General features: G+C 38.9%; 1 protein-coding gene across 1 annotated transcript; it reads right to left on the bottom strand.

Annotated features, from left to right (window-relative positions):
- Positions 1-3,873: 3,873 nt before the first annotated feature.
- LOC138795245 (extracellular calcium-sensing receptor-like) lies at positions 3,874-24,067 on the bottom strand. Its single transcript, XM_069974239.1, has 7 exons — positions 23,844-24,067; positions 21,259-21,544; positions 19,239-20,045; positions 18,339-18,470; positions 15,406-15,621; positions 13,702-13,825; positions 3,874-6,208 (listed from the first exon to the last, which is right to left on the bottom strand). The coding sequence occupies exons 1-7, from the start codon at positions 24,065-24,067 to the stop codon at positions 5,310-5,312; spliced, it is 2,688 nt and encodes an 895-aa protein (XP_069830340.1). The 3' UTR covers positions 3,874-5,309.
- Between the last annotated feature and the right edge of the window lie 766 nt (positions 24,068-24,833).

Genomic DNA, 24,833 nt, shown 5'->3' with positions numbered 1-24,833 from the left:
CATTACAGCTAGATAATATAGTGTGCTGTGTTGTGTTACATGTAGAGAATACAGTGTGCTGTGTGGTGTTACAGGTAGAGAATACAGCGTGCTATGTGGTGTTACAGGTAGAGAATACAGCGTGCTATGTGGTGTTATAGGTAGAGAATACAGCGTGCTGTGTGGTGTTACAGGTAGAGAATACAGCATGCTGTGTGGTGTTACAGGTAGAGAATACAGTGTGCTGTGTGGTGTTACAGGTAGAGAATACAGCGTGCTGTGTGGTGTTACAGCTAGATAATATAGTGTGCTGTGTGGTGTTACAGGTAGAGAATACAGTGTGCTGTGTGGTGTTACAGATAGAGAATACAGCGTGCTGTGTGGTGTTACAGGTAGAGAATACAGTGTGCTGTGTAATGTTACAGATAAAGAATTCAGTGTGCTGTGTGGTGTTACAGGTAGAGAATACAGCGTGCTGTGTGGGGTTACAAGTAGAGAATACAGCGTGCTGTGTGGTGTTACAGGTAGAGAATACAGCGTGCTGTGTGGTGTTACAGGTAGAGAATACAATGTGCTGTGTGGTGTTACAGGTAGAGAATACAGCGTGCTGTGTGGTGTTACAGGTAGAGAATACAGTGTGCTGTGTGGTGTTACAGGTAGAGAATACAGCATGCTGTGTGGTGTTACAGGTAGAGAATACAGCGTGCTGTGCGGTGTTACAGGTAGAGAATACAGTGTGCTGTGTGGTGTTACAGGTAGAGAATACAGCGTGCTGTGTGGTGTTACAGGTAGAGAATACAGTGTGCTGTGTGGTGTTACAGGTAGAGAATACAGCATGCTGTGTGGTGTTACAGGTAGAGAATACAGCGTGCTGTGTGGTGTTACAGGTAGAGAATACAATGTGCTGTGTGGTGTTACAGGTAGAGAATACAGTGTGCTGTGTGGTGTTACAGGTAGAGAATACAGCGTGCTATGTGGTGTTACAGGTAGAGAATACAGCGTGCTGTGTGGTGTTACAGGTAGAGAATACAGAGTGCTGTGTGGTGTTACAGGTAGACAATACAGGGTGCTGTGGGGGTGGGAACACAATGAAATGATAAAGTAATGCAATTAATTCAGTAACACAATGAAACTGCAATGTGTGAACACAGCCTAGATGTTCTGCAACAGATTTGGGCAGGGAATGGGCAGGGTGGAGGACTGTGATGAACAGCTGAGGTAAAGCAATGCATTCTGGAACCTGTAGTACTGTGTACAACTGCTTAACCAGGTAGTACAGCCACACAATACAGAACAAAGGATTTTTGAACTGGGTTAGACAGTTTAGCAATGCTATATGCTTCTGGAGAAGATGTATCTCTACCTGGAGTTCCCCTTTAACCCCTGAAGGACAGAGCCAATTTTGATTTTTGCACTTCCTTTTTTTCCTCCTAGTGCTTAAAAGGCCATAGCACTTGCATTTTTTCACCTAGAAACCCACATGAGCCCTTATTTTTTGCGCCACTAATTGTACTTTGCAATGACAGGCTGAATTTTTTCATAAAAACACAGCAAAACCAGAAAAAAAAATTATCTGATGGCTTGTAAAAAATTCAAACCATTGTTAACATAAATATGTTCCTTAAAATCGCTCTATTCCCAGGCTTATAACGCTTTTATCCTTTGGTCTATGGGGCTGTGTTAGGTGTAATTTTTTGCACCATGATGTGTTCTTTCTATTGGTACCTTGCGCATATGCGACTTTTTGATCGCTTTTTATTACAATTTTTCTGGATTTGATGCAACCAAAAATGCACAATTTTTCACTTTACCGCGCGAGATCAGGAATTAAATAAATTAATAATTTGGGCGATTACACACGCGGCGATACCAAACATGTTTATTTATTTTTATTTATAACATGGAAAAAGGGGGGTGATTTGGACTTTTATTAGGGGAGTTTTTTTTTTTTTTAATCAATTATGACACTTTATTTATTTATTTATTTATTTCATATACTAGAAGCCCCCCTGGGGGACTTTTAGTATAAGTACACTGATCTCTCATAACGATCTATGCTGTAGAGTTATACAGCATAGATCAATGAGATAGGCACTCGATTGCTTTCGGCTGCTGCATCCGAAAACAACTGAGTGCCAAGCCGGAATCAGCGCGTTTACGGCGCTGACCCCGGCCGGCAGAGAATGTGTGGAACGTTCCTCCGGGACAATGTCAATGGGGGGGGCATGCACCCCACTAGACCACCAGGTATAAGGGACAGCAAGCAATCAGATGCAGCTGTCAACTTTGATAGCCACGGTCCCGGACTACATGCCACACCAGGGACCGCGGCGGTTTAGAGCGGGGTCGCCGCGCGGCCCCTCTCTGATGTCCCCGAGGCGACCACAGGGCGTAAATATACACCCTGTGTCGTTAAGGGGTTAAAGGAGAAGTTTGGCCTCATATAGCTTCTAACATGGGGCAGGAGAGACAGAGTAACAATGGAAGGCATATTCCCCTGAGTTGTGATGCTGTCACGACTCAGGGGAAAATGCCCATCCAGGCTGATGGACAGCCTGCTACGCCAACCAGTGACTGGAGGGTGTCCCACCCCAGTCACTAATTGGCTTAGTGGCCAGTCCATCAGCGGGGTTGTGACGTCTGCAGTGCCGAAGATCCCAGAGCCTGGCGGGGGTCACGGAGCGGCAATCTTACCCCAAAGAGGCACAGGGCGAGGTGAGTTAATACCCTTTGTTATTTTCCCCCCATGCCCCTGCCTTTTGTTAAAAAAAAAAAAAAAAAACTTGAGAAGCCGGACTTCTTTGAAAAGAAATAATAAAAACCTGCATGATTTTTTTTAATATTAAACTCTCCGGGTGGTAACAAAATGTTTTTTGAACACTTACTGCTGTTATTAGGCCCCTAAGAGCCTCATCGGTGTTGAACAACTTTTTTTCATTGTCTCTATTTCAGATCACAGGACCAGAGCTAGGTTGTTTGCCAGCAGCATTCACATTTGGACTTCCTTCCTCACAGGACAACAGCTACTTTTCTTAGCAGTGCCATGATATAGTGCTGGAGAAAGTGTGCTTGACAGAACAGGCTGGCATTGTGCTGGGTGAGGATTTACAGTACCGCTCTTGATGCACTGGTTTTGCAAAGTGCTTTGTGAACAAAATAGAAAACAAGAGAATTGCAGAAAGAAAGGAGTTACATCCTAAAAGCAGCCCTGCTTGAAGCAGTGAACTGCTGATGATGGCAATGGCAAGTGAAGGGGGAGGTGGTTACATTCAGGAGGCAGCTTTGTGTACATAGTAAGTACAAGTATTTACCCCAGAACTTAATGGGTGGTATTATATAAAAGGGTAACCTAGCTTTACCTTTCAGGCATAGCAAGAACCTCCTGCACTACTGCATGAGCCCTCTGAAGGAGGTAAACATACCCAGATTGCATGCACACAGCCCAGAATCTCTTCTGTAAATAGCACTAGCTGTGCTCTGTCTTGGTTCTTCATCTGCTGCTAGGGACAGAATTACCCTAACAACAGGCAGTGGATAACAGATTGCAGGGAAATGTGAATAAATGACCAAGTCTTTAGGGTTTCTGTCTAGGGTAAGGAATTTTTGGGGCTATCAAATAATGGGAAGTTGTTTGATGTTCTTTGATTCTGCATATCCTTTCTTACCAGAATTCTCAAAGAAGCACAAATGGCAGGTCTCAATATGTCTTTATGATCTTCTTTACGAGAAGTTATATTACCCCTTTGGTCCCAGTGACTATTTAAATGATTCCATTGCACTTTGTTTCTTTTTTATCAATACATTCTATATTTATTTGTGACAAACACCAATATATATATATTTTTAATAATAAAATAAAAATAGCTGCTTTCAAAATTGTAATGTCAATGCTAGACTCTGGTATCTGGTATCTAGAAGGTCTAGAATGATCTCAGTAAAGGTATTATTACAGGTTAGGTATCAAACAATAACAATATATCAACATTAGAATACCCAATTGTAACTTCAATGGCTTTGAACACTTGCAATTTTTTTTTTTTACTGTTGATTTGTTTCATAAATGCAAAATGAAGCAACTTTCTAAATAGTCTTCTTTATAAATCTCTTACAATTTAGCTGCTATTGAGTTCCTGTTCTATCTGTGTTAGAAATAAAAACAAAGATGTGGCCTATTGAAATGTATTGAGTACATGTTGTACTGCCTTTTAAGCACCATATTGGTGTCGGTTTGTACTTCTTTTTCTTATGAACAACAATAAAAATAGACTTGACAAAAAGAAATAACAGCAAAGAGAGGGGAGGAGGTTAGACAGCAGCTCAGACTGTGGGCAGGGAGAAGAATATCCTTGAAGGGCAGCCCACACGGTCTGGAGTAATAGAAGAGAAGACACAAAAGGCGATTTGCAATTTGCAGAGGAAAATCATATGGGCTGTACAAGTATTAAAGGAAAAAAGAGCTCACACAGGAGGTAGGGAAAGCTATTTGTATGCTGGGCTGTAATTCTAGAGATGTAACCAGTATGAAGGGGGAGATTATGATCCTGCTGTATAGAGCTCTAGTCAGACCACATCTGGAATACTGTGTCCAGTTCTGGAGAACTCACCTACAAAAGCATAAGATAAAATAGAATGGGTCGAGAAATGGGCTACAAAAATTGTGAACAGTCTGAAGCATAAAACCAGAAAGCTAAATCTTTAAAGTCTGGAGGGAACAAGGAAGAGGGGGGACATGATAAAAAAATAATTAATAGGACTAAATAAGGTTATGGAGGGAAGTGTTTTTAATTAAAAAATTAAGCACAAGAACAAGAGGACACAATCTGAGTTTGGCTGGGGGAAATATCAGAAACAACATGAGAAAATATTACTTTAATGAAAGAGTAGTAGATGCTTGGAAAAAACTTTCAGCGGATGTGGTTGGAAAATCTATAATAACCGAATTTTAACCTCCCTGGGATAAACATATATCTATATTAAAGGGGTACTCTGGCCCGGGGGTATTTTTAAGCCATGGCCGGGCTGCCTCGGCCACTGAATGGCTGAGCTCTCCCTGGCCATAGCTTAAAAATACCCCCAGGCCGGAATACCCCTTTAAGATAATATGAAAAGAATTACTAAAAGGGCAGACTACATTGACCAAATGGTCTCTTCCTATCGATAATCTTCTATGTTTCTAAGCTGCAGTGGTACCATAATAAGCAGAAAGTAAGAATAAAAAAAGCTTCTGAAAGTTGTCCTTGGACTTTCAGATAATGCGCTTCCTCACATTTCCATTGTCCATTTCAGTTGGAAAAGTCAGTGTTAAAACTGTGTAAAATCCGGTGTAATCCTCAATTGTTTCTTTGTCTATATCTTTTTATCTTGTTCTCAGGCTGCAATAAAATCATGTAACACTTTGGTGCAAATATACATATGAGTAGGCCGTTGCAGGAAGATAATATGGCAAACATTTCCACAGCTTCTAAATATTTTCCTGGAGAGCTCAGATAAGTAGGAACAAATGTTACCCATACAGCTGAGACGGTCACCATGCTAAATGTTATAAATTTGGCTTCATTGTAGTAGGATGGAAGGTTCTGTACACAGAAAGCCAGAGAGAAACATATACACACCAGCAAACCAATATACCCCAGCACAAGAGAAAAAGCTACAATGGAGCCAGGGTGACACTGTAAAGTAATTGTTGGGCTGTCATAGCTTATTTTTTCCATTGGCTGTGGGGGCGCTATAGTATTCCACACTGTGCACACAACAACCTGGAAGCCAGTGCACAGAGATATGAGTAGCTTTTGTTTAGTGGGGGTAAATAAAAGAACAGCATTTCTACCAGGATGTTGTACATTGAATGCCACAATGACTACAATGGTTTTACCCAAAATACAAGAAATGCAAAAAGCAAATGTTATGGCAAACCCAGAATTTCTCAGAACACAAGACAAATCTGATGGCTGTCCCAGATAGGCCATTGAGGATAGAAAGCACAGTATAATGGCAGCCAAAGTGCAGAAGCTTAAGTGGGAATTGTTTGCTCGCACAATGGGATGATATCTGTGATGTATGAAAATGATGGCGACACACACAGTGAGAAATATTCCAAGCAGGATGCCTCCAAATAGCACCATTCCTAATATTTCCTTAAGAGAAATGTACTCTATGGCTTTCAATACGCAGGCGTCTCTCAGCAGGTTGGACCAGTACTCCAGGGGACATTGCACACACTCCAGTGAATCTGAACAAAAGGAAGATTACAACCGTTCAATTCTCAGGGAAATTAATAATATGTACATTAAATCTTTATATTTTGTATTTGCAACCAAAATATGTTAGTATAAGATGAAAAAAACAAAGACTAAATCCCCTCCAAATAAAAAGCATCATTATAGGCCATAGGCCGTGTCCTATATGTCTTATATGTGTTGTTCTGTTGTGGTGTTTGTCACTTTGACAGGAAGAATAGCACTGGATGCTGCACTCGTCTTCCTTACAGACTATCAATCTGAGCCTTCAACATGATGTGAGCAGAACGATCAGAGGAATCTTTTGTTTTTAACAGTTATAAAAAAAATTGGATTTCTACTAAACTATACAATAAATTTAGCATATAATATAAATATATATATATATATAGGGTGCCAGTAAAAGTAATAACTTGTCCTACAAAAAGAATAATCCCTCACATGACTTTGTCAGTGCAAAAGAAAAAACATGGATCTTAAAAGGGGAAGAGGAAGAAAATATAAGCCAGAAATAAAAAAAATTAAGGGATCGGGAATGGGTTGTTTGTACACTGTTGGTTCATGATATTGCATATTACTTTCCTTTGCATCTCAGATGGCTTGTAGTTTTTTGTGATTGTAGTCAAGGAGGCAATTTATATTCTCATATGTAAAAACTACCCATACTCTTGGCAAAAAAGTACTTGATCCTGTAAACTCTTTGGGAGGAATTTTTCAAGACTGGCATGGTGGTCCTAACTAAAGTCTAATCCCTCTCACCCAGACCGGATTTTGTGATAGGTGCGTATCTGCGGCTGCTGCTCTGAGCTGAGCTGGTGTAGCAATTTATACCTTCATAAATATATCCCCTTCCCAAATTTTCCCCACAGTAACTCAATGGTGTTGATTAGAGATGATCGAACAGCGGAAAATCTTAGGTTCTATAGAACTCGAACTTTGTCGAACCTTCTGCATTTGATTCCCGATGCCTTCCCGTCTATGTGGAAGTAGGAGACAGCCCGGGGACTGCCTGGAATAGGCTGTATCCCGGAATTCCAGGCGGTACCCGGGCTGTCTCCTCCTTCCCCATGGAAGGGAAGGCATCGGGAATCAAATGCAGAAGGTTCGTCAAAGTTCGAGTTCTATAGAACCTAAGATTTTCCGCTGTTCGATCATCTCTAGTGTTGATGTCATAAGAATGTGTTGGCCACTCTAGAACCTTTACATTCTTATGCTGCAACCAGTGACCCCCTTTAAGTAGCCAGTAGCTGACACCGCTGCAGCAATGGATTTTTCCTGACAACTCTACCATGTAGAACATTTTTGTTCATCCTTATTGTGCATGGTAAAACAGCAGCAAGACTTTGTGTCAGAGAAGCCCTTATGTCAGAAGTTGCTTATGAGTTTTCGATTGCATCCCAACACATTTCTTTAACTCTATTGTCTATAGGATGGGCCATTGGATGCTGAATATATGCATTGTAATGAATGGAGTAACCTGGTTAAGCAAATGTAATTGAGGCTATGACCTGTTCTTTCCATTGACCACTCTGGCTAGCAGCCTGAAAGAATGCAAGTCTGTTTCCTTTAACCCCTCTACAGGGATCTGAGCTTGCTGCTATCCGTCCACAGATTGAATGGGCAGAGTAGCCACTGATTGATATAGAGTAGCCACTGGTAGAGCTGAAAGGTGAAAAATAAAAATAGGTCAAGGTCGATACTAGGAAGTCAAGATTGTACAACTAAGTCCAAGATGAAGTTAAATATTCAAACCAGAGAAAGCTGGGTCAAACTAGGAGAGTGGAACTACAGAGAGATATGTAAAGGAGGACAAAAAAAAAAATCCAGGGTCAATACCAATGAGACATGCCAAGGTAATCCAGAAGAATAGTAAGAGATCAGATCAGATTTCAGAGTTGGCAATGCTAGGGGGATCTATGTCAATGTTTTCTGGTGCACAGTACTCAATGATTGTCTGTCTTATAACTTCTGGTATATCCAAGAAAGAAAAGTATTTCACTCACATTTAGTCGTTCTGTTTTCTGTTTATTCTTAGATATTTTCAGTTGCTTTGTTTCACAATGGTAGCGTGGGCTCTCTCAGGCGTGCATAAACCGGAGTGGGCGTTCCTTGCAGCCGTGATGCGACGTTTCAGGGTCACCCCCTTACTCATGCGTGCAGGCTGGTAGGACGTGCTCCTCTTTATTCACTGCAGCCCGGCACCTAGTATCTCGTCATCAGAAATCCACAATAGTAAGTTACATGCTTATTTACATCATTGTAAAACTCATTATTATCTTATATATAGTCGGCCAAGCCTATGATATAAAAAGAAAGCTGGGAGATGACCTAAAATTGTGTTACAAAAAAGATTTAAAACTACATATTTCATTAAGTCCTTGTGGTTCAAGGCTATTCATTGTTTTAATCCAATAGCATTCTCTCTGCAACAGCCTTTTTCTAACCTCTGCCTGTGTGCCAGTCGCATTCAGTTGTTCGACGTGTTCATGTTGTGGTATGATTCTGAAGAAAAATTATTACAGTTTGTAGAAGAACTGAATCAGTGTCATGACACCATCAGGTTCACAATGGAACATCACCCAAGCACAATCCATTATTTGGATGTACAAGTCACAATTCAGAATAACAGATTACAAACAACACTTTACACAAAAACAACAGATAGAAATAATTATTTACATAAACAGAGTTACCATCCACCACAAGTGTTTAAAAGTATAGTCAAAAGTCAACTGAAAAGAGTAGACAGGATAGTGAGTGAAGACACACAAAAACAATACAATAAAGAAAGGATGATACAGAAATTTACACAAAGAGGGTATAGTTACAAACAAATCAAACAGATGCAACAGGAAACATCAAAGGATAGACAAACCACTGGGGAAAAACTAATTTTTGTCACAAAATATGACTGCCACACTAATCTCATAAAAAGAACTGTCACCAAGTATTGGGGATTACTGCAAAGGGACCTCAAGTTTGGGATTCTGTTTAAAAAGTCACCCACATTTGCTTTAAAAAAAGGGAAAACAATAGCCAATCACATAGTGAGGGGCGACGTGAGGATGAAACAGGCTAGCAGACAGAGGTTCCTACGGACTAGAAAAAAAGGTACATTTGCATGTCTAAATTGTCTAATTGTTCAGCAATCATGAAGGGAGAAAATATACAACACCCCACAAGAGGTTATACGATACCACATAAAGGATATTATACATGTAACAGTGACAATGTCATATACATGTGCCCCTGTGGGAAATGTTATGTAGGCCAAACGAGTAGACAAATTAAGGTGAGACTTAATGAACATAGGGCACTCATAAGAAAATATGCAAAAAAAAGATATAAAGGAAGAGGAAAAAACATACGGTGAAACAACAGTGGCCCGACATTTTTAAAAAAATGGGACATCATGTGTATGAATTAAAATGGGTTATATTAGAACAACTGAATGCGACTGGCACACAGGCAGAGGTTAGAAAAAGGCTGTTGCAGAGAGAATGCTACTGGATTAAAACAATGAATAGCCTTGAACCACAAGGACTTAATGAAATTTGTTGTTTTAAATCTTTTTTGTAACACAATTTTAGGTCATCTCCCAGCTTTCTTTTTATATCATAGGCTTGGCCGACTATATATATGATAATAATGAGTTTTACAATGATGTAAATAAGCATGTAACTTACTATTGTGGATGACAAGATACTAGATGCCGGGCTGCAGTGAATAAAGAGGAGCACGTCCTACCAGCCTGCACGCATGAGTAAGGGGACATCCCCGAAATGTCGCCTCACGGCTGCAAGGAACGCCCACTCCGTTTTATGCACACCTGAGAGAGCCCACGCTACCATTGTGAAACAAAGCAACTGAAAATATCTAAGAATAAACAGAAAACAGAACGACTAAATGCGAGTGAAATACTTTTCTTTATCGGATATTTCAGAAGTTATAAGACAGACAATCATTGAGTATTGTGCACCAGAAAACATTGACATACAGTAGATGTATACAAACAGGCAAGTGGCAGCCTGAATCACTGGGAGCACATTGATCCACATATATATCAGTGAGAGAGATATACATGTGACAGTGGACGCAGTTCACACAGATACTTTTTTCCTTGAATGCTAGGGGGATACAAGACAATAACTGGTAAAGAGGAAACGACAGAGCAAAATTAAATTGGCCAAACACATGAATTAGCTGTTGTATCTTAATCTTAATTACCAGATCTGCTAACAAACTCCCGTTCACACTCCACCTTACTACCAAAATCAACAGCACAATGTCAGATGGAAGAAGTTGCATGGACAGGAACAGGGGAGTTTATTCCACCAATTATACAGCCTCCCTGATGACTGTACAGTGTATAGTCTACCTAATAAAATACATGAGCCTCATTAGTAATGTCCAGTAGATTTGCTGATACCCTTGAAATGGGAAAGGTTTTGTGAGTAGATAAGAACAGCTGAGTGTGGCTTGATATTTTCAAAGTCCATAAATACCCCTTGATGTCATGTAGAATGGCAAAGAATAAATCAAGAATCGCATAGACGAAGAGCAGCAGCAACAACATGATCATTAACTTTTGTTCTCTTTTCCTCCCCTACATCTACTACAATTGAGCCCAAGATGAATGTTTAATTTATTGCATTTTCAACCTTATCTTTGAGCTATTTCTACTCTATTATTAATTTATGGAGCAGTGATAAAAAAGCCAAATAAACAGATGATTAACGTTCATATTGGATGTTCATAATAGATACAATTGTGGCTTTCTTGGTTTAATATAAAATAAAAATTAGCATGTTAACAATGACATATTGGAATCAAGCGGCGCAACCCAGTATATTGTGAATGGGATGATAAGGAGGAAAATATTAATTTATCACCTTTTACTGCCTGCTAAATACAAGCTGTTCTCTTACTGTGTCAGAACTCTGCCGCCTCATTTCTAAAAACTCATTAGGAAATTTGACTCTGTAGAACCACAGTGCTTCTTTCCAGGCTACAGTATATTAAAACCAGTGATGCATGATAGATCTGAAGGCAAACTATTTTCCATTGTATATTGAGTTAAGCAAGTCTGAATGAATGTTCAGAGTCAACATTGAAAATAATTTACATATAAAATGAAGCATAATTAAACTGTTCTAACAGTTATTGGAATACATTGACACCAAATACAAAGCCAGTATTGCATTAGTTGACAATACTTTGAATAAGAGACCATGTTATATAGTATTGTAAGAAACTTACCTGACCCAATGCCTCTGGCTGTGTGGCTTCTGATGGTTCCTCTTAGCCTGTGGGCTGCTTTCTCTGTCTTTATGTCTGGTTCTGGCCTACTGTTTTGTGATTTTGCTCATACATGCCCATGTGGTGTTGACCTGACCTGTCTTTCTCTTGCCCCGTTGGTGGTCCCCTATTTATTAGATCATCCAAGTAAGCAGGGACAGTGGTGTGGGAGAGACCAGGTCTGCATTGATCCCTACCTAATGTGACAACCAAATTCTCAAATGTTTATTCACCCAAGTCTTGACTAGGCTTGATCGAACATCTGGAAAAGCTAGGTTGGATCGAACTCGAACCTAGCCGGACCTTCCGTATTTGATTGCTGATGTCTTCACAGTCCGTGCAGAGGAGACATCTCGGGGACCGCCTGGAATTCCAGCCTAGGTAATAGACTGTATCCCAGAATTCTAGGCGGTCCCCGGGATGTCTCCTATTTCTGCACGGACCATGAAGACATCAGCAATCAAATACGGAAGGTCTGGCTAGGTTCGACTTCGATTAAACCTAGCTTTTTCAGATGTTCGATCAAGCCTAGTCTTGACCAATGGTATCTTAATGTTGCTAGTAGGACTGATTTCTAACAGTTTAGCTCTGATATTAACTTTAAGAATTGCAAAGCCAAAGTTGGCCGTACATCTATAAATACCGAAAACTGTGGTATTGGATCAACGGAACAAATTCAGCAGGCTAGCCCTTCACTTTTGCTCCTAGAAAGTAAGGCATGTGCATACCTGAACATATGCTACATGGTTATGGCTCATGTTGTCCACTGCAGCCCTACAAAGTTGCGGGAGCTGGTAAGTGGGGCTTGTACTTTCCTTCATTTTTCTTTATTAGTTAACCTTGCAGATCCCATGCAATCCAAGGCACCACTGTACAACATTTCAACCCTATCACACGGCCCTTCTTAAATACTTTTTATCTATCTATCTATCTATCTATCTATCTATCTATCTACCCTCACTAATCCTCCATGTGTCACCTTTGTTTTGATGTTTTTCCTTTGGTTATACCAGTCTTAGGGCATCCACTAAGATGGTGAAGCATGCTCAGTTCAACTGCAATCATCTAGTGGTCTGTCCAGGATGTACTGGCAGTTAGCCTATACTGGGCGCCAATGACAACAAGAAGGATTGTGGGAAAGTGTGTGAACTGTTAGCACACAGTGTAGTTAGAAAACCAGGAAGTGATCAGATTGACGTAGGAGAAGAGCAATATATACATAGCAGTAGATCATTTTACGTAAAACAGCATGTTGGACTTCTTGACTTGTAATACACATCTGATTTTACCAACTTAGCTACTAAAATTGCTTTGTGGGATAGTCAACACTGTCCAAATGTATAGTGATAATTATTTAGCTCCTTATTCTTCTCTTAGTTCCTTGTGCATTTTTTAAATTCCTGTGTTGTGTTATCCTGATATAAGTATTTGAGTCATAGAGTCTGGTTTATTTTGTTTCAGTGTTTTGCCTAAAGAGGTTTTCCTTGCAAGTATAAAACTTTATGTACTGCCTTCCCATGCATTAAACTAATAAAAGAGCATATACCTACCTCCTTCTCTCAGATCTCCTGGTCCTGGATGTGCTTTCTTTCTAAAAAGTTCTGGGTTTTTTTTTTATGCATTTGTAATGAAATTTATTAAACAATTAATAAAACTAATGCTGTAAATATTAATGAGCATGCATGATTATTTGTAGATATATAATCCCCTTAAAATGAGATATCTATGGACAGTTGCAAATGTAGAACTCTTTATATTGGTCCATCTAATGGATGGATTAATAAAGCTAAGCAAGTGGGGGCCATTAAAGTGCCATGGTGGGCGGTATTTATTAAAGTATTAAAGTAGTAAAAGATGAATTGGTAAAATGGTAACATTAGTTTTGATAGGTCATCTAATATATACGTTATTGTAAAGATATCTGTCTTCAAGGTTATTCACAGAGAATGTGCAAAGATACAGGTTGTAGAATATATATATATATATATATATATATATATATATATAATTTTTTTTTGTTATTCAATTCAGTTAAAAAAAATCTTAATTTATTATTATGCCATGCAATCTATATGGAACATTCAAATATTTACAGTAACAGCTAGATCTATTGTTTGGGAGTCTTCATCAGCCATGGTACTGCAGAAGACACAATTTTGTAATTGCTTGTAAGTGTCATTTAACTCACCTGACTGGTTACTAATCCTCCCTTGATCACATGGGATGCAGTCAAAGCAACAAGCATGTTTTCCCTTCTGCGCAGCCTTCCTACTCCCAGAAGGACAACTGGCACTGCATACAGATATTGGGATCTATGGAAGGCAATAGTGACTGTTATTTACTAGAACTAGAATGATTATGTATTTGCATTCATATAAATATATAGTATCATATTGATAGAAAAGAAATTGTATAGACGTCACATTTCATGAGATTATAGGTTAAAGGGATTATCCAGGTTTAGAAAAACACAGTCGCTTTCTTCCAAAAAGAACAAGACTTTTGTCTCCAGTTTAGGTGTAGTTTCGCAACTCTGTCCATTGAAGTAAATGGAGCTTAATTGCAAAACAACACCCAAACTCGAGACAAGAGTCCTGCTGTTACTAGAAGACAACGGCCATGTTTTTCTAAGCCTGGATAACCTGTTTTTTACAGATTAGATGTAGATACTTATCATATATCTTACTAAATACTATATTTTCATTGACCAAAGTATTTTATAGGGTCAAGGATGAAAAAAATTAAAACTTCTCCCTTGAATACCAGATTTATATTTCAAATAACCTATAAAGGGGTCGTCCAGGATTAGTTATAGATGAATCAATTCTGTATAATTTTCATGGTCTCTAAAGGGAACAACAAATATGGACAGTCTGACCTGTGTAGATTTCATTATCTATGAAAAAAAAAATCACATCTAGAGAGAATTAATGTACTGAATGAGTTACTGTTCAGGACTTGCTTAGCCCTAAACTATCTAAGCATTACATGGCAAGATAATACCTATTACTTAGACTCATTATTCGGCTATCTTCCCACACAGTATTTTTGCTCAGTATTTTGGTCAGTATTTTCCTACCAAAACCAGGAGTGGTATGGAAACACAGATAGGCTATGTTCAGACACCGTTGAATTTGAGTGAATGGCTGTCATATAATGGCAAATAATGTCCATTATGTCAAAACAACAGCCATTGTAACAGTATATTAACATAGCCTTTCTGTGTTTACAATCCACTTGTTGTTTTGGTTGGAAAATACTGACCAAAATACTGAATGGGAACATAGCCTTAGGCCATGTTCACACAGCGTGAGAGACCGACCGTTCCGTGACCCGGCTGGTACTGCAATACCGTTCGGGAGGATCTTTTTGGCGGCAGGGTTCTGATGCGGGCGCATCCGTGCGCCCCCGCATCAGAACTTTCCACAGCACACTATGGAGCAAGCGGCAGCAGCCGCTCACTTCACAGTGTGCACTGACAGGGTTTTCTACGGCCGCTGAATAGTTCACTGAATAGCAGCCGTAGAAAACGGACATGTCAGCAAGAGATCCCGGCCGGAGCATATACTATGTGTATACGCTCTGGCTGGGATCCCATAAACAACAATGCAACATATATTCTCGAAATAATCACGACCGTCGTACAACGGCCGTGATTTTACGAACATATACTGTATGTTGTGTGAACATAGCCTTTTAGTGCAAGAATAAGGAAGAAACATTGTATCAAGTTCAACTTCTTTCTGCTCACTCTTCTGCTAACCTAATGCCTCTAGGTCAGCGAGAAGAGAAATATCTCAAGACTGGAGGATCAGATTAGCAAAAATCCCATTGAACATTGATAGAATTATAAAAAAATTGTTAACTAAGAACCACACTTACATTTATTTACCTCTATAGTACCTCCTTGCCAACTTATGGTATTTTCCTTTAGCTTCAAGCTCTGATTTCCAGCAAATTCTCCCACAATAGCAAAGACATTGGACCCATTGTCTGATTGTTGCCAGTTCACTAGATCGTATGATGGGTAAGGATCCCCATTTTGATCAAAGCTTATCTTTTCTTCAGCACCAATGGTAAGATTAACACGTTTAAGGTAATTAAGAAGCTAAAGATTGAAGAGAGGGATACAATTGCATTAGTTTAGTTTTTTTAAAATTTTACTAACAATAACTTCCCCAAAGAGTAAATTAACAGAAACCCAGTGTGATCCTTGTAACCTATTTGTCACTTTTGACATGTCGTAGATTGCTAGAAAAAGGGGGCAGAGAAGAAAAGAGATCACTTCTATCACTTCTTACTAAGACTAAAAATGAACGAAGCAGCCGTAAAATCGTTTTGCGACTTTCACGAGTTTTGTGTCAAACTCGTTAATATTCGTGAATCGAATCTTAATAAATTTCAATAAAACAGTCAAACTATAGTAGCTAAAGGTACTGGGAATATTACATCGGATGAATTTGTTAACACATGTCCTTGTAAAAGTGTCAAAAATTGGAAAAATGACAATAAAAAAAAAAATGTCAATCAGCCAGTCAGTCATCCAATGTAATGAAACCCAACTTGTATAACACAGTAGGAGTGGGGTAAGACACCTGATTATGTAAGGTGCACGCTCAGTTCACTAATAAGAATGAATTTTTAGATTACAGTAGAAATGGAGTGCAAGCACTATTTATGTAAAGCGCACACTCAGTTTACTGACCCCAGTAAATTGGTATAACTCAATAGGAGTTTACATGAGTTTACAGCGCCCAGTTAGTGAATGTTATGCACTGTGTCTTCACTGGTCCCAGTGAATTTCTATAGGCACCCAGTAAACTGGACACTTGGTTGGCAGCTACAACAAACAATCACCCACAATCAGCCCTACTCTCCTCTGCCCCTATATAGTTCATAATGCAATAATCACCTTCCTCTTCCCCATAAATATTTTTACCTGTTACATTCATAGGGGGAGATTTATGAAACATGGTGTAAAGGGAAACTGGCTCAGTTGCCCCTAGTAACCAATCAGATCCCACCTTTCATTCCTCACAGACACTTTGGAAAATGAAAAGTGGAATCTGATAGTTTCCCTTTACACCATGTTTGATAAATCTCCCCCATGGACTGTAAAATAACTTTTTAATGTTATAAAACTGGCAGCAGGAGGTCAAATGAGTCACATCTGCTTTTCCGATATGCATTACTACCAATTGTCATATTTTAATTTATTATACAATTAATAGTGCAAATGCTGAATGAGATTAATGAAATATAATTTCTCAGGAAAAATGAAATGTCTATGAAGCAGACAATTATAATAAATCACACTTGTGTTTTAGTGGATTACGTGATTACGTAAAGCTGCTAACAAAAAAAAAGCATCTTAGAAGTCTATATTAACATTTAAAGGGTTATTCCAGCCATTCCAATCTTTTCATGGTAGGGTAAAACATGACAAAGGGTGTTCCTATGATGTGGGACATGCACACTGATGCTCCATGGAACTCTATGGGACCTATGAAAAGAGCTAATTGCTTTTAATTTGCTGATCCTAAGGAATGGTCAGTCTTGTGGTTGGGGGACATGCCCCCAATTTTTAGTCCCCACTTTCCCCAGTGGCTAAAATTTTTATTGGTAAATTTATCTTAAAAAGTGCAGTATATTAAAATGCTATTGCAGTTTACCCTATTTTTAACAAGGTGCTTCTCTTATTGCACCCTGGACCTACGCTAAGTCGTTGATATTTGACTCTAGTTGAGCCCCCTAGCCGGGGGTACTCGTATTCGAGATCCCAAGCGTAGATCGATAAAGCTCAATACAATCTGCTGTGACATAATAGAACACTTGTATGTTATGTATAGGGTATGTACTGAGGACAGCCACTATACTGTATATACTTTTGTATGCTTCTTAAATTCCCTCTCCTAGGGTGTTCTTAGTGGCTATTTTGTGAATTGAGCCATTTCGTATACACTCCCTGTAGTCAACAACAAGACTGACAAATAGTACCTCCCAGTAAGGTCTGGATCCATTATATCTATGATGCTATGAAATAGGGGACAGGTGTGAAAAATAATATATTATGGACCATAGTAAATATGGGGGTTAGCAAACATATGGAAGATAAATAGTTTTGTTTGTTTGTGTGACAGAATTTTGGTGCACAATCTGCACCAGAATGAAAGAATACAGAATGAAAGAATGAAAGAATACAAATACAAACCAGAATGAAAGAATACAGTGTATTTATTGTCTGACAGGTGGGTGGAGCTTAGCAAAATGAGCATGATTTTGCAGAAGGGGAGTGGCTCAAATATGCCAAAAATGCACCAACATTGAAGCTAAATTAAAGATGGTAAAAAGTAAAACTAGATAGTCTAAAGATGTAACTGAGGTGTAAACAGCCTGCCCCGCTTTAAAAGATCTGGTGAATTGTAGAATGTCTAGTCTAAGCTAAGAATCATACACCTTTTTCACTGTCCCCCCCCCCCTATGTTTTGTTCATTAATTATAACCAAAATCAGAAGTAGGTGTAAGGGCCACTTTACACTGAGGAATTTCAGCTCTGATTCCTCACTGAAATTTCCGCTTGAAAAAAAAATGCAGTGAAGAATAGTCAATTCTTCTGGTGGATTCCGCTGGCGGAACTACATTGAAATGAATTGAGCAGTGAGTTTCTAATCTGAAGTTTTTCAGCGCAGAATGAGCAGGGAATCAGCAAGGAATGCTTATGGAAATTCCGCGCGGAATTAGAAAACATGAATGAATTTAATTGAATGAAAAAAATAATTTGCGAAAAATTCCACCAGAGGTGATTCTGGGTCCACCCAGAATCACATCTGGTGGAATTTTTCGCAAAACACTTTCCTCACAGATTCCGCATGGAATTCCGTGAGAATTCCGCGAGAACACTTTCCACCCGGAACTCTTTCCTCGCTGATTCAGCACTGATTCCTCAGTGAACTGGCCCTAAAACAGGAAAAGGTTACAGATGTTACTATTAAGGTTTGTGTTGGTTGCATTCCTGGTTTGGTATAGAGATGAGCAAAACTAGAGCTCACTCTGTTTCATGTAGAACTCCCTGCATTTGATTACTGGTGGCTGAGGAAGTTGGATGCAGCCATAGGGAGTCCTGGAGAACATGGATGCAGCCTATAGTTGCTCGAGGTTCGCTTACCTCTAGATATTAACAGAAATTAGGGCTTTTTTTTAGTAACCCATTTCCTGCCCAACAGCTGAAGTGTCTCACTGCAGCCAGTGTTTAATACATGGGAGAGATTACTGCTAAAGGTGAAGCCAAGAGATGAGTGAACTTACAGTAAATTTGGTCAAACCCGAACCTAATGGCTGGGACATTGATTGGTTTAGTCTGCAGCCTGGAAAAGTCCAGGATGACAGTCATAGGTCTCCCAGGGCTCTATCCATCTATTCCAGTCAGCATTAATCAATAGCCGAGCCATCAGGTTTGGGTTCAGCTGAATTTACTGTAAGTCTGCTCACCTCTAGTCATCCCCAATTGTTAGGAAATATACAATAGAAATTGCAAGCTACTTGTGTTCAAATACATTGATATTTGGTCTCATACAGTAATTTTCACGACGTGTGAACTTAGCTTTACTATACACTTACACTTACTATATTTTAAAGGGGAGCAATATAAGGGGAATCCAATGTTTTTAACATATGTAGAGAAAAGAGAGAAAATTAGGGGAATTTTTTTGGTGGGTGATGACTTACCATCCATGGATTTAGTACATGTTTGAGTGTTCCTTCTGTAAGGGCATAGTTGTTTCTTAATGGAGCTATCATATTGTGCAAAGCATGAGCGACTGCATAAACTGCCTTATACACATTGTATGAGATACGCAGGTTATCCACATCCAGATACGGGGTATTAGTTGCGCTTATATTCTCTTCACCAGTGCATGAGATTTTACCTGTGTGAAATGAATTGTTAAGAGAGCAGTTAAATGTCTCCTCCCACAGACTAGCAATAAGCGGGTTGCTGTTCTGCTGCGACAAATGAGTATTAGCTAAATAATCTCTTAGACCATTAATGTGTTCTCTTCGTATGGCAAAACCTACAGTTCCATGAAAATTAGGGTGCGCCTGTTCATTGTAGAGGAGACTTGATGTAGACCAGGCTTCGCTAGCGATCCACTGAATTCCTGAGATGTTGTGACGGACGGCTTCTTGGAAAATCATTCCCACAATAAGTTCTGACGCAATAATTAACACAACTTTGACTTTGTAGAATACCGTATTGGTCAAACTTTGCAAGATCTTCCTTGAAGGGCCCATGGATGGAATCATCACAGTGAAGGCAACACAGCTGCCCAGTTTTGTGGCCTCATCTTTGAATATACTGCCAGCATTTTGTGCATAGTCATTGTCTTCCAGAATAAGCCCTATCCACGTCCAGTTGAAATAGTTTATCAATTGTGCCAGGGCTCGGGACTGGAATAAATCGCTAGGAATTGTACGAAGAAATGTTGGATATTCGTATTTATTGCTCAGACAAGCACATGTAGAGAAGTAACTAATCTGTAGAAAGAAATGACCTCAAGCAAGGGATCTACTATAGAGATATTTATATTCAAATTAATAAAATAATAAGAAAATACATATTATATCATTTTTACCGACAAGTCCAAAAAAATTAAAGGGGCTGTGATTGTCCAGTGATGAGCTTTCTATGGAAGAAACAAAAGTAGGAAGTTTTAACCTGCCAGGCCGGGTGTTGAGCAGGTAAGTATCATTTTTATATTTTTATATCAGCCTGTGCCCTAACAAAAAACTTCCCTTTTATATAGTAGAAATCAGCAAAATCCAATTTAATAATGGGTTGTGGTATGTTTTGCTTTTAAAGACATAACCTACTGTTTGATGCCTCAAGACTGTGTGAGCAATAGTTGGAAGAATATTATGTGATATTATTACCTTGAGAGCTCAATCACGCAGCACAGTCTTGCCCACTGGCTACAGTTATAGACTATGGAACAATATGGACCCCTTTAGCTACTGTATGGTGCCACTATATAGTTACATATTTAGAATATATTTTCAATGAAACAATGCATACATTTTTTTCCTCAAAGAAAAAGTTTAGTAGGCCTCCATCTTGTACTCAGAGGTACAGTATGTATCTACAAACTTCTGATTGTGCCAAACTAAACTTCAAAAGATATTAGGTGGAAATAGATAATAAAAACCTAAAAGCTTTCATATTTACATCACATACATTTAAAGATACTATATGCACAAGCCAAAAAGACAGAAATGGCTGCACATCGCACCCATGGCTGACACGAAAGCTTATTCAGCTTCATTTAAAACCAACATCAGAAGTTAGTATATAATTTGGCCAAACCATATTGCCTCATGTATATATACACTAACTTCTGATGTTGGTTTTAAATGTAGCTGAATAAGCTTTCGTGTCAGCCATGGGTGCGATGTGCAGCCTTTTCTGTCTTTTTGGCTTGTGCATATTTAAAGATACTATAACTTTAAAGATACTCAGCAGACACTGTAGATGTAACATCTACATTTTTATATGGAGATGTATAATGTTTTTGTATATATAATAAAATATCATACCACTGTGCTAAATGCTGTATATGGGGGAAAAAAATTGTTTCTGTCAATGATTTATGTATATTATACATAGTCTGTCTACTAAAAATATTTAATATAAAAAAAATCTACATTTTTACAAGAAGATGTAAAAAAAATTACTAAAAAAATAGAAATGTACCATTGGAATTTTATAAAGTGCCACAATCCTTGATATAGCAATTGACTGAGTAGACCAACTTCCTCCGATTATTGCTGGTACTGATGGAAACTGGTCACATGTTTGAGGCTCATCAACTGTGCCAGTGAGCAGAAGCAATGCTGCCCGAGTTGCCTGGAAGTGTGTATAACATGCATCATAGATTCTGTACCCCAAGGTCAGGTTAGGGAGTATTTTATTGTTTCTGTTTATTTCTTCAATGGTGAATATCATTGTTTGTACATACTGAAAGTCTCTAATACTAAATCTGAAAAAAAGAAAACATGATAAAATTCATGAAATGTACTGGTAAATCTGTTATGTAGTTTGTCATTCATCATCATTCATTCTGTTGAGTTAATAGGCAGTGGCAGTGGCATTATATGGCTCATGTGAGTCTGTGATGTGGTCGCTGTGCCATCATGCAGGTTTCTGCAAATCACTGAGGTTTTCAAACTGATTGTTTTACCAACCAAACAGCGGGTCCTGGACTAACAATATAAAAAACATACAGATCTATGATAATACTGTAAGACAGCATGGTGGTCAGCTGCATTGTGGCCGTACCCAGGCCCTCCTGTGGCCGCCACCTGTGAATTACATTACAGCAACTGAGGTCTCTCTTACAATGATTGTAAATATCAGAGGCAAATTCAGGCACTATCTTCTATAGAGAGTGGCTGGACAGATACTAGGAATCCCAGTGGTCTGACCACCCACTTATGTTTTTTTTAATGACTTTTGACACTTGATCTTTTTTAATAATATGACTATAACAATATTTTAATAATATTGTCACAGAGAAACAAGCTAAATCCAAAAAAGAATGAAGGAAATATTAACTAATAAATGAAGGATCAAGGTGCAAGGTGCTTTTGGCATTTTGTAACCTTTGAAAACATTTTTGATCCCCTTAGGGTCCATTTACACAGAAAGATTATCTGTCAAAGATTTGAAGCTAAAGCCAGAAACAGACTATAAACAGAGACTCGGTCATAAAGGAAAGCCTGAGATTTTACCTATTTTCAAATCCATTCCTGGCTTTGGCTTCAAATCTTTGGAAGATAATCTGTCAGATAATCCTTCTGTGTAAATGGACCCTTAATCTCTAGGGCTAATGCCCATGTTATATATTGCTAGTCACTGGCCCCAGCAGTCATGTGCTGTAGCCTGTAAGCACTGGAATTTGCAATGAGATTAGTATTTTCCCTAGCAGCAATATTTCTAGGATAGAAAAAGAGTAATAAAAAGACTGAAATATGAAACAGTATAAAAAATAAGGAAATATCATGTGTTATAATGGGTCCATAGGTTATATTTTACCACCCTGTATAACTCAGAAATTGTAAGGAGCCATAGGAGTCCTGTTTATAGGTCCTAGTTTAAGGGATTTTTCAGTTTTGGGCAAAATCTCTACAACAATTCACATTCCAAACTGCTGACACTATTAGATAGCTGTTACATTAAGAAGACACATGAGACCTCTCATTTATCTATCTGTGCTTCTATAACATAGAAAAATGCTTATATTATCTGGTACAAAGTGTCAGAGGCCAAGGTCCTGAGGTGCTGAGTGCTCTTATGTCTCCTCGTTCCCCCTCCCATCCCTATGCCTGCTTGATGGACAGTCAGCTGGAAACTGAGCTCTACTTACAAATCCTGCACCCATGCAAAATTTGTGAATGAGATTAGAAAGCAGGGCTCAGTGCTGGAAGCTAACTTACAATTAAGCAAGCAGTGATAGGGATAGGAGAGGGAACGAGGAGGCATTATAGCCCTCAGTTCTTCAGGGGCTTGAGAACACTTCTTTAAAGGGGTAGTCCAGCACTACAAAAACCACTTTTGCACCACTTTTGTCTCCAGATTGGGTGAGGTTTGAAGCTCAGTTCCATTGAAGTAAATGGAGATTAATTGCAAACCACACCTGAACTGGAGACAAGAGTGGGGGAAAAGTGGCCATGTTTTTGTACCGCTGGATAACCCCTTTAAATCAAAAAAGTTCTAAAATATATATATATGAAAGGTACCATGTGTCTTCTTACCCTTATAGCTATCTAACATTGTCAGCAGTTTGGAACCTGAATTGCACATGACACATTTATTTTAAGCTTTTGAGACCATCTTACTTAGCATGTTACCCAACTTCAGGGCCATACCCTGAAGGACCCAACCCTAAAAAGGGTCCCAAAAGTGACAGCACCCCCTTTATCTTGTCACATATACATCCACATTTTGGCACTTATATGATGTTCATGACACTTGGAACCCCTATGGTTCTACCGTATCAAAATAAGATCACCATAGAACCAATTTTTTGTACGCTTCCAAATTTGACTCCATAACTTTAAATTACATTTGAAAATCTGCCATCAGCTATATACTGTACAGCGCTTTAAACCATTTTTGAGGGATATATTTTGTTAAACCTGCTTTTCCTTCACATCACAATACTGTGCCCTACAGTGTACACTGAATGATAATAAAATAGCTTTTCTCAAAATGTAATATTTGTAAACCATACAGATAGTCTTGACTGCACAAGGTAGATATGAGAGTGTAATACTCACCCGGAACATTGAATCCCTGCTGGGTCATTTCTGAAGGAGAAATCTGGATGAGATTCCACATAATTTACAGAAAATATTCCCCCTATATCCACATCTCCCTTCCTAATTATACCTGTCAGCTCAAAGTGCCCGTCCACTCTGCACGTCAGAAGACTTTCTTTCTCGGCTAGTATCCTTATTAGAAACAGAAGTCTCAGCCCTAACAATGCTTGTTTGAAATTCATGCCGGCAAGAGGTGTCCATCATATTTCTGCCACATCAGAGGAAGAATATGTTTTTTATGCAGAACCTTTACTTTTTATAGACAAAAAAATTCCATCAGGGAAATGTTGTCTTGCCTTCTGAGAACTGCTAATAAGCTTAGGTTTATTCCCTTTAGGCATTTCTTATATTAAGTTGCACTTAACACCGAATCTGTGCCAAGTCTTCCGTTTAACTAAATTTGACATCTAACTGGAATTGGTGCAATGTTCTTATTTCTAACATATTTCAAGTCAAATCTGAAAAAAACAAGATCTATTGTGATAACCTATCTATACATCAAATACTTAGAGAGTGGATCCACACTCTGTATAATAGGTTGTGGCGCTATGAGGAAAAGTCTATGCCCCTAGTCCTAACTAGTCACTGAGATTAAATAAACGAAACCTTTAAATCAATACGAACTTCTAATAATGGACCTTTATGTAGTCTTAAAGAGGTGAAAAATCATAATTAAAGGGTACCTGTCCAATGGTACGATGTTCCCTCACCCAATCAGCGTGTAGTCGATCCTGCCACCAGAAGTTTGGGTACTCTTGCCGGGTTGTTTGGGTGCCCATGACGCTTCTGTTCCCTATACAGACCTGACATGGTTCTATCCATGGATACCCAAGGTGGATACCCAAGGTGGACACTTCCAGGTGCTAACAGGAGATTATTTCTTAGGGTTCTGTTCGCCATCAGAGTCAGCCCTGTTATTTTCTTTTTCTATATTAAATAGGTACTGGT

The sequence above is a fragment of the Dendropsophus ebraccatus genome, chromosome 6, assembly GCF_027789765.1.
Source record: "Dendropsophus ebraccatus isolate aDenEbr1 chromosome 6, aDenEbr1.pat, whole genome shotgun sequence".
Classification (NCBI taxonomy): domain Eukaryota; kingdom Metazoa; phylum Chordata; class Amphibia; order Anura; family Hylidae; genus Dendropsophus; species Dendropsophus ebraccatus.
This window is presented reverse-complemented; position numbering and strand designations above follow the sequence as displayed.

Excerpts from the sequence above, each read along its gene's own strand:
- LOC138795245 (XM_069974239.1), bottom strand. The coding sequence starts at position 24,067 with ATGAATTTCAAACAAGCATTGTTAGGGCTGAGACTTCTGTTTCTAATA. Across the intron at positions 15,622-18,338 it reads TGCGAAAAATTCCACCAGAT|CTTCTTAATTACCTTAAACG; the intron begins GTGATTCTGGGT and ends TTCAATCTTTAG. Across the intron at positions 13,826-15,405 it reads GGCAAGGAGGTACTATAGAG|ATCCCAATATCTGTATGCAG; the intron begins GTAAATAAATGT and ends TGCCTTCCATAG.